Below are 16484 nucleotides of genomic sequence, written 5' to 3'. Positions count from 1 at the left end.
GCAGAGAATCTAAACTCTAAGACACACCAACATAAAGAAAGCATGAGCCTTAAACTGTATTTTTCTTCTGATAAATCTGCTTTTGGGTAATTTACAAATGTCACTTCAACCTGTCATTTGAATTTCCCCTCTGGATCAATCAGTGCGTCACTCATGCTGAAAATGCCCTAACATCCAACCACCTGTGTTTAAGTTGAGATGTCATGTGTGACAGCCTGAGACTAATGTACAGTCTTAGTCTGACGACCAAATCAGTAGTGTGTTTGCACGAATCCAACGTTTCCTGCCCAATACCTCAACTGAATGCATTTGCTTATACTAATCCATTATCAGTGCTTTCCCAGACATTGAGTAAGGAACTGTATTTAATAGGGATTAGTCATGTCGTCCTGATAACCTGTCCACTTAGGAGATCAGTATCGGTAGCAAAATCGATCCACCGTTTTAGATTAGTGCATCCCAACTTATTTGATCTCTGTCAGGAAATTCAAGGTGTCAGCAACAGCGCTGTCCCTGGAGCCGGTAAGTTTCTAGTGACTTGCTTGAGGATACTTTAGCAGGGCAGACACCAAACCTGAAGGCTAAAATTTTGATTTTTTGATATTCCATCTTCTGCAGCTATCGTAGAAAATATGGCAGAGTTCAGACCAGGCCTGTGCACCGAGGCAGCTCAGCAGGGACTCATGCAGTGGCTGCTCAAGAGAATCAAGGTGAGAATGTGGCAGAGTATTGGATAAAGTTATTTTTAGAACTGCAATGATTAGTCAGTCAATCGATGAGTTGAGTGACAGAAAATGAATCTGATAAATGGGAAAATTAGAAATTTTTTCTTTTCTTAACGTTATATTGTCAGTCAGACAAAACAAGAGATTTCATGGGCTGTAGGAAATTGCAATGGGAATTTTTCTGATGTCAAATATCCCCTAGATTAAAAGATTAAGAAAGTAATTGTTAGTTGCCGCCCTAGATATTTTCTTTACCTTTACTGCAAAACCTTCTGTTCCACAACTAATTGCATGTGGTATTACGTCAGGTTCTTCTCAAATAAGTAAATAGAAAACATTCATGCTTAGGTACTTTCTTGCTTTACTATGATCCCGTGGAGATCACTCCACGAGATAATGTCAGTTTGACTAATTTTAGAATTAGAAATTGTATCACTCTATTTGTTTTACTTCCTTCAAATCACATTTTAGGCTCAGTACGTAGGTGGAGATTATAGCTGTATAGCTACTTTTACTCAGTAATTTCTGTAGCAGCAACATTTTTTACTCTGTTATGAACAATGAAATGTGACTGACATGTGTTTGGAAAGTTTCAATATTTTTTAGCTGCGGTAATTTAGGTTGAAGTAGTTTTAGTTTTAAAAGCATATGCTTGTATCAAGGTTTCTGTGGGGTCTTAAAAAGTTTAGGCCTTAAAAAGTCTTAAATTCGTAAAGTATTGTGTTCTAGTTCTTAAATAATTTTAAACAGGTCTTAATTTCCCTACGTTCATGCAACGCTACCTCTAATGCTCATTGAAATGTGTATTATTTATTCTTTGGTGTTGTAGTTCTTTCTTTCGCTAGTCCAAATATAATTTGCTGTATATGTACAGATCATTACTCTGTCGCTTTTATTCAATTTTAATAACTTTGCAAGTACTTTTGTGACTCTGCATTTTGTTCTACTTTTATGTCGTGATATAGGTCTTAAATTGAATTCATAAAGGTCTTAAAAGGGTAGAAACCCTGTTGTATGCATGCAGTGGAATGTATGTTCAGATAACCTGTCATGTGAGCCATTTGATGCAGAGGTTTAAAGATTTAACGTTGCTGTTGCTGTATACCACTACCAAATACAATTTACGAGGAAGGATCTCTGCTTATGGTTTAAAAAAAAAAATACATATTTTGTTGTAGAATAAAAAAGTGATTTTCTAATACTCTGGACTCTGATAAAAGAGTTTCTCAAGATGAGTGGTAATTGGAATTAGAGGTGCAACGATGAATCGATTAGTTGTCAACTATTAAATTAATTGCCAACTATTTTGATAATCGATTAATCAGTTTGAGTAATTTTTTTATTAAAAAAAAATTTAAGATTTCTCTGATTCCAGCTTCTTAAATGTGAATTTTTTCTAGTTTCTTCTCTCCTCTGTGACAGTAAACTGAATATCTTTGAGACATTTTAGGATGCCATCTTAGGCTTTGGGAAACACTGATCCACATTTTTCACCATGTTTTGACATTTTTATAGATCAAACAACTAATCGATTAATCGAGAAAATAATCGACGGATTAATTGACTATGAAAGAAATCGTTAGTTGCAGCCCTAATTGGAAATTGGTCTCTTTCCCTCTCAGACAAAGATGCCGTTTGATGCTAACAAGCTGTACTGCAGTGAAATCCTGGCCATCCTGCTACAAAACAATGACAGTAAGTGTGTCTCACTAAATGGTCTGTGGCTTCTAAATGAAGTTAGAGATACACTTTTTTGTTAGCCTCTCTTCATTTCCTCTATTCTTTCCTTTGTCGTTCCATCCTTACCTTTTTTCTACCAATTTTGGATTATTCTTATTCTCTTTCAGCCGTTCCTTTGCCTGTTCTTCCCATCTTACCTCTTTCCTTTTTGTAGCCTTTCCATCTCTCTCTATTACCACTCCCATCACTGTCTCTCATGTCACATTGCTCTTCCTGTCCCTTCCTTTGTCCTTTCCCTCCCTGTTTTTCTTTTTTTCTTTTCTTCTTTTATTTCCTGTTACCTTTCATGTTTCCATTTAACTCCTTTCCATTCCTCTTCCTCCCACTCCCTTTTTTAAATCTTCCTGTGTAACTTCTTTACTTTCTCTCTCCTTGTTTATTTGCTATATTCTCCACCCTTTCCCTCCCTCACTTAAACCCTGTAAAGCCTTAGATAGCCACAGGGCTATCAGGTCCTCATTAATGGTACAAGCCATATTGCTATTCAGTGGAAGTCGTGCCACATTTTACACTCAGTCTCCTCCTCTTCACCAGTGCTACCTTTATTCATCCTCTTCCTCCTGCCCTTCAAATCCAAATAAAATGTAACAAAAAAAAAAAAAATTCACAAAGGAAACAAGCTCCCATGAATAATGTTCCCTATTATAATACTGTCAGTGTCTTGAAGTGAGAATAAGGCAAATCACATGATTAAGAAAATGACAATTTGAGAGAATCCTTGATGTGCTAATTTAAATGTAATTATCACTTCCTGCTGTAAAATTTGACTTAAAACCTCCACTCTGAAGGGTTTTATAATGTAAAAATACTTGCTGCTGGGAATGAGAAGAGCATCTCATCCATCCATACTAATTAATTATGCCTGTAACTACTGTTGGTTATGAACACTTTACTTCAGCAACTAATGCAAAGCGCACAGTTTTGTTGGTGAACATGGGTGTACGTCCTGCCACTTCCTGATGTCAAATTACAGGATTTAATATATATATATATTTTTTTTTTTTCAGTATATTTCTCATTTTCTGTCTCTGGAGCCAGTGTGTTAGTCAGTGTTTTGTGTTTATTGTATGTCTTTGTAGCACTGTCATTCCCTACCTCTCTTTGTTTTTTTCTCTTTTGCTTTCTTTCATCTATTCACTTAGACTTTTTTTTTCTCAGAATGTTTTCTGGCCTCCCTTCTGCTCCCTATTTTTCCATCTCATTTTAATCTCCCTGTTGTCCTGTTAATCCATTTTTTATCTCTTTGTCTTCCTCCCCCTATATTTTTCTTTCTTTTCCACAGATACCAGAGAATTATTGGGAGAGATGGATGGCATTGATGTGTTACTGCAGCAACTATCTGTAAGATTTAGCTTTTACTCTCTATCTTTAATTTGCTTTACCACTATCCTTCTTAAGGCCATTTTACAGTTGTGCGCAAACTCCACGCCGTAGCTACGCCATCGCTCCTATGGCGTCGTGACCCTTTCGGAGTTCTGCGTCGGGGTTGAACGTGTTTCTTTGCATCGCGGTGCATTTCACCACCAGAACGCTAGGGGGTGTGTGCTTTCCGGAGGGTCATTCGCGAAACCTTTTGTTTACTAGTGCGTTGGTGTGTGCCTCGTGTGTGGGGAGTGGGTGATAGAGCGAGGGAGAAAGTGAGAGAGTGACGGCATTTGTCTTCGGAGCAAGTTGTGACTCTAGAGTCATAGTGAGAGAAACCAAGTGTCTCCCCTGTGTTTTCTGACCACGGTGGGACATCTGGAGCAGGAAAAGTTAACCCTCACCTTGATTTCATGTTGTTTATGGAGAAGGAGAACCAGGAAATGAGTCGGGGGAAATGCAACGCTATCAAGCCACGGCCGAGCAACGTGCGTGGCCGCGACGTGTAGTTAAATTTTTCGAGAGGTGCACGTCAGGCTACGGCATAGGGTCCGGCGTAGATGCAGAGGGGTCTGCAGGGGTACGCTGTCAATTTTACGCAGGACCATAAAACGGCCTTTATTTACCCGTCCATCCATTTGAGCCTCGCAGGGGTAAAGGCCGTTTTACAGTCGCCATAGCTGAGCTGGTGCGCGCCAATGTGACGTCAAAATGACGTAGATCTCGCTGCCGCGCCAGGATTTTGAGTGCGCGACCAGAGGTCGCACCACTCTGTTTTTTTCAGCGGCGCACGACAAAGCGGAAACAGGAAGCCTGAAAGAGCTTGAGGGTAACCGGATGCCAGGACTCTCAAGAGTGACTGCAAGTCTCTCTTGTAAACTTACTGGGTTAAGAGGAGTTCATTTATGGTGAATGAAAGGCTTGATCCGATGAAGTAGGTCATCGAATCATTTCAAAGTATTGACGGCAATGCTGCTGCCAGTTCTGCCGTTGTTTACCTTTTTCTTCTTCTTCTAGTCTGTAGAAATAGCAAAGTCGATAGCCTTTCCTCATTAGCGCAACCTCTGTTCAGGAGAAGACTGCAACTAGTTACGCCGCTCCCATGACGTCACACTGGCAGCTCGACAGGTCGGCTGCGGCGAGTATACCCCATGTTTTAAGCTCAGTCATTTCTTTTTGGCCAGCATTTTGGTAGTAGCTGTAAGCATTTTCCCACCCTTTTTTATATTCTCTTAAGTACATTATAAACCTGGCTAATATTTCTGTCATGCTATGCTTATTCCTTCCCATCATTAAAGGAGCTCATATCTCCCACATTCCCAAACTACTTTAATAAACCATTTCACAAGCTGTTGCTGTGTTTCAAGAATGTCATTCTTACGCAAAAGCCACATGCCTGCCTGGGTTTCCTTTCTAAATGTTCCCTTCCTCTCAGGTGTTCAAACGTCACAACCCGTCCACAGCCGAGGAGCAGGAGATGATGGAGAACCTCTTCGATGCTCTGTGTTCCTGCCTCATGCTGGCAGCCAATCGGGACCGCTTCCTCAGAGGGGAAGGGCTTCAGCTAATGAATCTCATGCTTAGGTAAGGCTGCAATACACTGCAAGAATTACCAGTTGTGGCACTCACTCCTATGCTACTCTAATGTGAAAGTGTTTTTTTCACATAAAACATTGCCCAATTACAATGGGCAGTGGTGGCCTAAAGGTTAGAGACGCGAGCTTGTGACCGGGAGGTCGTCGGTTCAATCCCCAGACCGACAGGATAAAATCTGGGTGGGGAAAGTGAAAGAACAGCGCTTGCCCCTCCCTCATTACCACCACTGAGGTACCCTTAAGCAAGGCACTTAACCCCAACCGCTCCAGTGGAGCTGCTCAGTGGCCAGCAGATCAGACTGTGGTTGTATTGGGCATCTCCCAGGTATGAATGTGTAACTGTGTGAATGTGATCAGGGCGTTCCTGCAAAAGAGAGGCTGCCTCTCAGTGAACCTCCCCTGAATAAATAAAGGTTAAATAAAAAAATAAATTAAAAAAATTGCAAAGCTGATGCATACATACTGTGTTTCCTAGCTTGCAGTCAATTTTCGCTCCTTGCCTTTTTTGGTGCATTACTGCATTTCTTCTATGGCTGTACCTGAATCCGATTTTTTTTCAATTTGAATTTAATAATAATTTTTAACATGGACTATCTGACAATCAGATCACGGTGTGGGAGGATCCCCTCGTCTCCCCGTGTTTCCTCCGTGACAATGCGCCGTAAACGGCTCTAGGTCAGCTTGAAGAGGCTCGGGGTGCAGGTGGCTCGCAGCTGCGACTGTGAGCTTTACAGCACCCCTTGCCTGGACCTCGCTGCTTCCCAGGGCTGTGGATGCTCGCTGCGCCCTCTATCCCTGGGGGGAGGGACGGCTCTCAACCGGGGAAGACTGTTCTCTGTGCATCAGGGGTCTGCAGCGATGTCGGAAACCTGACCCGTCTTCATACACGGACCCTGTCTAGTTTACCATGCTTTGTGGGTGTAACATATAATGTAATGCAGTGAAATAGTAAAACTGGCATTTGTAGTGTTACCACACTAAAATAACCAACAACCACGGCAGAACTGCTGTTTACATTGTTTCAATTATGTAGCAGGGAATTTATTTGATGCACAGCTGACATGATTTTGACAATCACTCATCATCAGTGGTCGAATGTAACTGAGTACTATTACTCAAATACTGTACTTAAGTACAAACTTGAGGTACTTTACTTGAGTCTTTTCTTTTCATGCCACTTTCCACTCCACTTCATTTCAGAGGGAAATATTTTAACTTTACTCCACTACATTAATCTGACTGAGATTTTTGCACACAAAACACATTTAGTTTATAAAATACGATGCTTTAATATAAATTAAACTACCCAACAATATACAGGCCCACAAGTGAAATGATTAGCCGATTAAACACTTAGTTGATTGACGGAACAGTTTTGATCGTTTCCAGTTTCTAAAATGTTTTCTAAAGTTTTTCTGAACTACTGAGTTCTGAATACTTTTACTTTTAATACTTAAAGTACATTTTCCTGATGATACGTACTTTTACTTAAGTAACATTTTCAATGCAGGACGTTTACAGTGTGGTATTAGTACTTTTACTTAAGTAAAGGATCTGAATACTTCTTCCACCACTGCTCATCATGCATTCGTTTATAGCCTTAACAGTTTCTGCTTTACTGCTTAGCAAATATTGATGCTAAATTGGGCTATGTTGTAAACACTAATCAAAATGCTTGCGAGGGTTAGGGTTAGGCGAGGTCCAAAATGTAGAGACAATTGCAGACTGTTAATATTTGAAAAGCCATCATTTTGGCAAAGTTGAGTCAGAGATACAAGAACATATTTGTTACAGTACTGCAGTTAATACCTAGGAATAATTACTTCATCTTAGTAATTACGTCACTTAATAGGTTTGTTTTTGCAAATTCTTCCACAATTTCCGAAACACAAATGCTTTATGTATGAAGTATGTTCCCGGTGTAATAATAACCTCCTACAACATACTGAAGTGCTACAGTAATGTAGAATTTACCACAAATGGGCAGTAAGTGCTTCAGTGCTATATAATTACTCTTTAAAAGGAAAATATATGATGTTGAGCCCAGCACAGATCATCTCTTGATATATGATCTGGCCCTCGCGGCTCAGTTCAGAGCATTTTCCCCCGGTGCTTTTTGTACTGTGAAAATTTGAAAACTCACAGCATAACGGTTTGTAGCGCTGCACAGAACAGCACGTCTGTCTACTCCATTGCCTGGCGAGACTGCAAGTCCAATCAATCAACAGTTGGTGGAGCGCAGCAAGGCGAAGATGTGACCTTAAAGAGTCATAAAGACACATTTCACGCATTTATGAAACCTTCACAGCCTTTGCACCCCCTGCGCTGATGATCACATCATTGGTCACGTAGATTTAAGGCTTGGATCAATATCTCATTATTGGATGCAAAAACCCTTTTCTGTTCAATCATCCACCAGGGACACAGAGTAAGAAGAAGACTGAAAAAGAGGAGGAGCAAGGGCAAACCAAGATATGACTTTCAGAAACTAATTGTGATTTTCTAAGAATTCTGCCTGATACAATACATTGCTCAGAATACAGAACATACGCTTTGTTTGAAACATGGTAAGCACAGGTGGATTTATACTTGTGTGTTAAACACTACTGCACGTCCCTCTGGCACAGGAATTGATTTATAGTTCAGTGTTGGATTTTAGCTATTGATACCACCACCACAACACCAGATTGATGTGTCTCTACTATCAGGCCATTATTATGCGTTAGTCATATACACTTGAGGTATCATTAGCCCCTTTCACACAGAGATTCCGCAATAGCGCCACAATGAAAGTCTGCCATTCTCTGGCTTCTCCAGCCGATAGCAATGGTGGCTTGTTCGAAATACGATCTCTTATTTTACGAAAATAGTTCACTGAAACGTGTTTCTGAAAACATTTTAAGCGAGAAATAGGCCATACAGTTGCTGAATCTGTCTTCATTTCAGATCGACAAAGGTCAGTTTAAAAGATTTTCGTCAGATTTTGAGAGGCATTTGTCACTCATCCCGCTCGTTATTTCCGGGTTAGTGAGTCCGACTGCCCGCCCTCCGACCCAGCAAGTCAGGTCGGCCAAAATGTCCGACAGCCGATTATCGGGTTGGTGTGTCAGGGCCATAACACAACAGCGGCAGTTGTAGTGTGTGTGAGCTAGGGCATTAATGAATAGTGTAGTTTAGTAGTCATCAACTACTCCCCAAAAGTCAACGAATAGTCAAATATTGGCGGGATATACGCCAGTCTCGCCAATAAACATGAATGCAGGGTTTTTCCTGCATAGAGGATTTTTTGGCGCCCCCCAAAGAGGTTTTAGCCAGCCCCAAAGGAAAATCACCAGCACCAAAATGATACAAATTGAGAATAAAAATAGCAAATTCAAATCCTCTCTAAGAGCAATTTACCAAACAACTGTTGACTCTCCAGAGTCAGCCTGTACCGGACTCTCCCAGTGGCACGGCTTATTTAAATATTAATATTTTTTTTTAACCAATTTTTGTTAACGGTGGTTTAATTTACTCACGCATAATATACATTTCTTGGTCAAATTGTCAGAAATAACGGGTAAATGCATAGATTTCTGTCAAATAAGGTAACGCAGAATTGCCTTTACTGTACGCAGACCGATCATGCTCACTGCAGTGCGCTGTCACTCCCCAAAGGCCGATTCTGGGCCAGGAAAAACCCTGGAATGTCCATAGATTTCATGAATTTTATAAATGTTATTCGTTTATTGAAAAACATCAATAGTGGCTGACACACAGTGGAATGAGCTGTCATAAGGTCCTGATAAATTGACAGTTACTCGCTGTCGCTACAGTCCTCATTTTCTTATCTTCATTTTGCACTCATGGTTACCGTTGGAGTCCACTTTCGGTTAGCTCAATGTCTCTTTGTGCCACTCTGTCCACCTCTATCATGTCCGCTGCTTTACCGCCTTGCACTGCAGTGTTTTAAGTCACATAGAACAACTATGACTTGTTCACCCACACCGCCCCCTGCGGCATATCTGATTTAATTACATGCATATCTGCGACTGACTTGCGCACCGTACTTCATGTAGTCCCGCCATGCCGGCTGTCCCTTTCACACAGACGTTGGTTTGGCTCTGTTACGGCTCGGTGACTAGCTCTGCTGCCGGCTTAAAGGCACAACAACTCCGTCCCTCCATTCCGTCTTAGTAACTTTCACACAGATGGCGTGGCGGATAAAAGGCGCAACAATCCCGCCTTGTACAGGCTGTGTGAAAGGGGCTATTTACAATCTTTCATTCACCTTTTGATTTAAAGCGATGATGGAAAAGTTTGACTTTTCTACTATATCCTGAAAATGAACATATTACTGTGTACATTCTTACATTTTGCTTTGTGATAGAAAGCGATGTATTTTGTACATTGTCCCTGACAAATAAACTAATTAAATAAATAAATAACTTAACATAACATTAACATAATTGTCTTCTCTGTCGGCCATTTCCACTGCCATCAGAAACTTCTGTAAGAGCTTTGCTACGTAGTTTCTCAGTAGCTGCTGTACCCCTTACATGTAGTTAATTGTGTAGGATATATTTCAATCAGGAGAGACTTCATAGAAAATATGAACATATTTATTGTATAGACAAACATGAAATGGGAATTGTATAATCTCTGGAGATTGAACTCCATCGAAACCATATGTCATAAAGGGTAGTGAACCCAAACATATCCCCCGATGGAGTCCAGACACTGGTGGTGGTGATGAAAGTGCACAAATCGAGAGCCAAGCGCTGACGATACCCGAAGACGTGGGCGAGACTACCGGTGGTTGAAGGGGAGGAGGCGGGACGCACTCTATTCCTGAAACGACAACTGACAACCGCAGAGGAGAGAGCAGATTTAAAACAGGTTGCTGTGATAGGCTTGTGACAAATGCCTGACTCTGATTGGATTAATTAACGACGCAGCTGAATCTGATTGACTGCTGACAAGTGACATGCCAAGAAACAGCTGATCAGTTGGGAGTGATGAAAAAGGAATATGAAGTCTTCCTGTAAGAACTTACGCTGAGCTACATTTGCTAGGTGATAAATACTGCAGTTGTTTTGCCTGTTATAATATATATTTAAAATCATACCGCTTAGTTATCAGATCACTTCAGATCCCACATTGTGCTGACTTTATTTTATTTCTTTGAATATTCTTTTCCAAAAACTAACTTTTTGGAGAAAAAAAATTGATAGCAGTTAAACGCATCTGAATTCAAAAATACAGTCAAAATTACAAGAAAGTATGGTATCACAGCCAGCGTATGGCATGAAATGCAAAATATACAAAAACAAACTACAATATAAAAAAAAAATGAATAAAAGTGATCATTGTAAATCAAAATCCGTAAATCTAATTCCCAGTGTTCCTTTAACTCATCAAAGTTACACCCTTTTCACCATATCCTTCATTACGAGTTTAACTTGTTCAGTTTTATTATTGTTTTCAAAAGATCAGCTCTTTCTTTCTAACCAAGACACAATGCAGCTGCAAAATAAAAAATACAATAAAATAAAACTAAAAACGAGAGCGCAACAGAATACAAAACAAATCATCTCCACTCACCGAGACACATTTATTAGTTTTCCATCAAAAACTCCATTTCATTTCCTACCAGGCTTCTTCAGCCTTGTGCTACATACAGATTTCACACCTGGTGTCTTGATGAATTCCTGGCACAGCTAAATGTTTGTCAGACTAGACACCTCCTCCTAAAACTGATGTACTGCTGCCATTTTTACAGACACATGTCTAAGAACCATATACTCCGTTCATAGTGAGTACCAGCACCAGTAGTTTTACAAAAGGTATTTCATGATTTCAAATTTGTGAATGTACAGCTCCACTACCTTTTTTAGGGGGATGTTGTCATTTTCTGATCACGTCTGAGAATGTTTTGGTGAGACTTTGGGGCGTATAGGATCATGTCAGTCAGCACAGGTTAATACACTTTTAAGCCAGGGCCCATCTCTGAGTGATTCACTCATCTAGAATTTGAGTCTAATTAAAAACCTACTGCTGCTGTCAGCCACTACACATCGACGGCGGCGTAGTTCACGACACCAGGATGTTGAGTTAGGTCACCTGTCTCCCAACTGAATTGCCTAGTTTCCCTTCGGAAAGTAAACTGTGTATCGCTCCCCCCTGGCCTCTCCTGCCGTCCATCATACATAATGTGTCTGTCTGGAGAACCAGACTCAACTGCCTGAAATATGTGTCCCTCCTCTGTGATAAACACTGTCATCTGTCATTGGCGGGAATGGAGGAAGTGACACTGTGACAGACAGCTACATTTCCCGAGAGGAGGCGTGAAGTGTGGGGTGTAGACAGAGCATAAAACAGTTGGTCCTCCTTATCGTGCCAATGCTTTGATGATGGAAAACAGATAAATATAGCTATAATTTATTTGTTTGACAGAACACACATTTTCTATCTTCTATTGGGGTATTGTTTATTTGCTACCTTGAAACCGGTTTGCAGAATTAACATGGAAACAATTGCTTGTTTTATCGTAATTAAAGTTGCATATATTTCATATGGTTCTATGTTTTTGGTTAGAATATTGTGTGGCTCATGATTCAGGGCACTTAATTGCAAATATGCATGCTCTTTATAGCTACTGAAACAATAAGTGACTTCAGCATTGTTTCCTCTCTCTGCTGCAGAGAAAAGAAAATGTCTCGAACCAGCGCTATGAAGGTCCTGGACCATGCCATGATTGGACCAGAGGGAGCAGATAACTGTCACAAGTTTGTAGACATCCTGGGCTTGCGGACCATTTTTCCACTTTTCATGAAAACCCCAAAGAAGATGAAGAAAACTGGTGCTTCAGAGAAGGAGCATGAAGGTCAGTCACTAATTAGAACAATGCAACAGCAGACACAATTCTTTTCAAGAAAATCATTTTCATGTTCTTTCTTTTGCTGAGAACTGTGAAATCTTGCAACAGGCTATGTTCAGGACTAAAAGCGGTTCAGGTGGTGGATAAGGGCTGGGAGCATTTAAAAATTCTTGGCAGCATACCTGCGCTGCAAAGTTTTGAGCTAGCCTATTCCAAGTGCTCTGGCTTCCCTACACATTTGCTTGCACATGAAGCTAAGGTAGTATGTAAAAGTGACAGGTGGCAGTTAAAACAGATTTGGGAAGTTGATTTCCAAGAAAGCCCCGTTCCTGATCAGCACAAAATGGCAATGGCATTTATTTAAAGGTTCCACGTACATGTAACATGTTATTGAAACTTTATAATGTGAATATGGTATTGCCTAAGGTATTTACAGTGTAGAATGTAGATGATTGACAGTGTTGTAATTTGCTAACGTTCTTCAAATCTCATAATTTTTTAACATTTGTTAAGTAGAGAAATCTTTAGTTCGCTGACTGTACTAATTTAAGTGATTGCACGAAACACGATGGGTTAGTTTCTCATGCTTCTAGTTTTCTGCAACTTGTAGTCACACCCGTTTCCTGCAGACACACTTAATCCTAATCTGCTCATGTATCACGGTTTGCTGCCTCTTTGGCCTGTCAGTTTACACTATCAATCCAATCTTGATTGATTTTCCTGTCTGTGCTCTCGAACCTCTCTTGTCTCTGAGTGAGAGGCAGGCAGCGCAAACAATAGCCAGAGAGAGGAAAAGATAGGCTGTCCATGTGATACAGGGTGAGAGAACAAAACCGAAGACACTGAAAGAAAAAGAGGTAGAAACCCTGTCCATCTTTCTGCTCTTTGTTTGATTACCTACATCCAAAACGCAGAACCCTTCCTCTCTCTCTGGCTGCATTAATTAGGTGTGATTCCTCCAGTGGGGCTTCCCAGCCCTGCAGAGGAGAACAAATTGTCTTCCATTGTGTCCTGTCTCACCCAGGGACTGGATGAATTAACCTTTGACCTCCTCGAGCAGCAGGAGGAAGAGTAGAGAAGATAACCCGTCCTCACAGTTAAACCTTCTCCCCCTGTGTGTTAAAGCCCCTGGCAAGACACTCACTTAAAAGACAGGCTTTAAGAAGACATTTGGAAATCCACCTTGAAGACTTTCTCCCTGTGAGGTTTGGCTGGCAGGTGTGGTCTAGATGTGAGTGTATTTCTCAAACACACTGAGGATGTATGGAGTATTTATTTGAAGAGGGCAAAATTGGTATGATGCTCGTCTTTTAACGCCGCTTCTCTGTGTTGACACCTCCTGCTCGGAAGCTAAATGGTAAACGCAGTTTAGGATACTTCAAAGCCAACTATGTAAACTTGACAATAACTGCTGCATACTTCTAATATAATATTGTTTTAATGAGCATTAATATAGACCATTTTTTTACCAGCAAAAATGTCCAAGACATTGTGTAGAACCTACACTACTAGAAGTTAAAATATTGTAATCTGATGCTTTTGGTTATATGTGATTTTGAAAAAATATAGTTCTCTAAAGTTCATGTTCATTTAAATACATCTTCATGTTCAGTCCAAGACCATGCTCTCTGCATAATACCATTACCAAGCCGTAGGCAGGCCAGCACTGAGAAACGTGCTGAAAAACCTTGTTATTCCTCACTGCTCCATCCAGCTCTCACTGTATTTCCTCTTCACAGAGGATGCAGAGGAACGTCTGCACCAATCGCGGACTGCAGTGTTTCTAGCTCCGCCTTTTAGTAATGCATCAGTGTGATAGGTACCTTAACAAAGGGGTAACGCGAAAACAGGACAGAATGGAGCGGTTCTATTGGAACCATCCTCAACTGTTGACATTGGAAACGCAAAAATAACCGTTCTATGTGTGTAACTAACTGAATTGAACCAGTCTTCTTGGTGGAAGCAAGGCTATAGTGAGAGTGCGGGGCTGGGGGATACATAGCATGGAGGTTAAAAGTCTGAAGGGGTACGGCATTGTAAAAACTTTGGGAAACACTGAATTACTTCATCGAAAGAAAATAAATCTAACTATTTCGATAATCAAAAAGTATTTTTTTAAACATTTGATAGTTCTAGCTTCTCAAAAGCTGAGGATTTGATTATTTTCATTATATCATAGTAAATAACCGATCAATTCAACCATTTGTGCTGTCATGGTAAGTGACATTGCGCTCAGTTGGGCTATGCCACCACAGTAATCGTGGTGTCGCTAAAGAGCGCAACATATACATCATCTGGCAGATTAGCCTGCATTCAACCATACAAATGAACAACAATTAAATATGTACATGCAAATGTCATTTTTGAATGGGTTTTCCATAATTGATACGACCTGTATGGGATTTCCCATCTTGTCTCCATTGATTTGTCCTACAGCTATAGGCATAATGAGATGCCTGTCATAATATATGGCGTATTGAGTGAACCCTCTTTCTCAGACACCTAATTGAAAATGTTGTGAATCAAGTGTTTCTCCGGAATAACACAATAACACTGTAGATTAATTAACTATCAACCACTTCAAACAAAGTAATTAGGAAGTAGGAACCTCTCTGTCTTTCCATTCTCAGTGCTCTCTCTCTCTCACATTCTTTCCATGGCACTCTCTATCGTAAACCTCGGTGCATAGATTGATCCCCGTGAAATCCTTTTCCAGAAATTGACACAGCCCAAATGACCAGGGATTGCCAGGCCATATTAGCATACAGAACGGCATAATTAATAGAGACATTGTAAGTGGATAGAAAAGAGGAAGGAAAAAAAAAATCCAAACAACAAATTAACAAATTATTTCTCTACTCGTAAATATTCTTGTCACGACACTGCCGTTCACCTTGTTTTTAGGGCGTCAGTCTATCGGTGTATGTACTCTGTCATTACCAGTAAAATGAGGTTGTATGATGGAAATTAGTGGCAGCCGGTTGTTATATTTAGGTGGCTAATGATGCGAGCCAGTGTGAGAGGGAGCAGAAGTAAACAACTAATTTACAAGGCGAGGCACAATAGTCATAGCTCCGTCTCTCCAGCTCTGAAGAGTGTTTGTGTGCTCGTGTGCGTGCGAGTGTTTGTTTGGTGGAGAGAGAGTGCACACGGGAGAGGCTCAGGGAGCAAACGGAGGCCCTTGTAGTTGATGTGTTTAGAATGCCATAAGAAACACCTCCCAAATGTAGCATATGCCCTTGTTTTCACCCTTATTTTTTGTAATGAATGCAGTAAAGTAGTTAAGTTAGAGTGAAGCATACTAGCAGAAAGAGCCCTCTGTTAGAAAATAATTCTAATTTTGTGGCTCTGTAGTTGGAAGTATGCAGTGAGGGGAACAAGATAGAAATAAGATGCTTAACCCCCGCCTAAATGATGGCAGTTTTGTTACAAAGATAGAAGATGGAATTTTATCATTCCATTACTTTATCACCAGTATTTATCCTCTTAATATTAACACATGGAGATTTAGAGAGCATGACTACATAGCAGAAAATATGAGACTAGATAAGTGCCTGTAATACAGAACCTTGGTTATCTGGATAAAATGATGAAACTTGCGTCACATATTTCAGTCAAAAGCAGAGAATCAAATGAAGCTCTCATTTGATCGTCTCCCCTCCCAGCACCGAGTGCCTTTGGCTCAGATTGGATTGAGATCAGAAACATTTTACATGATTCAAGTTTGATTGTTATCTGTGTTGTCAGAGTCTTGCTATGTAATCCTATTAATAGTGTGTTTCAGAGAGAGGGATTTGCTGTTAGATCCCTGTGTAAAGACACATCTAATTAAGATCTTCATATTTGGTCTTTCCTCTGGTGGGGATTGATCATTTTCTCTGTAAACTCGTACTCTGACGAAATATGCTGGTGTATATTTAGATGTATATGAAAGGTTTTTAGTTCAAAACACTTAATGTGATGTTGAGGACAGGATATGCTCACCATTTACAAGAAAATTATCATTCAGGAGTGCAGGATAAGTATTAGTCCAAACTGCTACAGCAAACATATCTGCTCTATCTATCTCCTTTGTGAAAACATCAGAAACCAAAAAGGTTATGTTTTTGGTTTTAATTTAAATCTTGCATAAAACAGTGACCTCAGTGTTTTATCACAGGCAGAGCAGACGGTCACACTGAGCCAGACCGATCCTGCTACGCA

The 16484-nt window shown here is 40.3% G+C and overlaps 1 protein-coding gene across 2 annotated transcripts in view; it reads left to right on the top strand.

Moving 5' to 3' along the window:
* ctnnbl1 (catenin, beta like 1) overlaps nucleotides 1-16484 on the top strand; it is a 68490-nt gene that overhangs the window by 16796 nt on the left and 35210 nt on the right. For both annotated transcript variants that reach the window (XM_031286477.2, XM_031286476.2), the window contains exons 7-11: nucleotides 619-710; nucleotides 2348-2420; nucleotides 3748-3806; nucleotides 5263-5411; nucleotides 12106-12287. In XM_031286477.2, coding sequence (XP_031142337.1) covers nucleotides 619-710; nucleotides 2348-2420; nucleotides 3748-3806; nucleotides 5263-5411; nucleotides 12106-12287 — 555 coding nt within the window. The remainder of the gene's footprint in view (nucleotides 1-618; nucleotides 711-2347; nucleotides 2421-3747; nucleotides 3807-5262; nucleotides 5412-12105; nucleotides 12288-16484) is intronic.

The sequence above is a fragment of the Sander lucioperca genome, chromosome 12 (genome assembly GCF_008315115.2).
Source record: "Sander lucioperca isolate FBNREF2018 chromosome 12, SLUC_FBN_1.2, whole genome shotgun sequence".
NCBI lineage: Eukaryota > Metazoa > Chordata > Actinopteri > Perciformes > Percidae > Sander > Sander lucioperca.
Note: the sequence above shows the minus strand (reverse complement) of the source record. Positions and strands in the feature narration are given on the sequence as shown.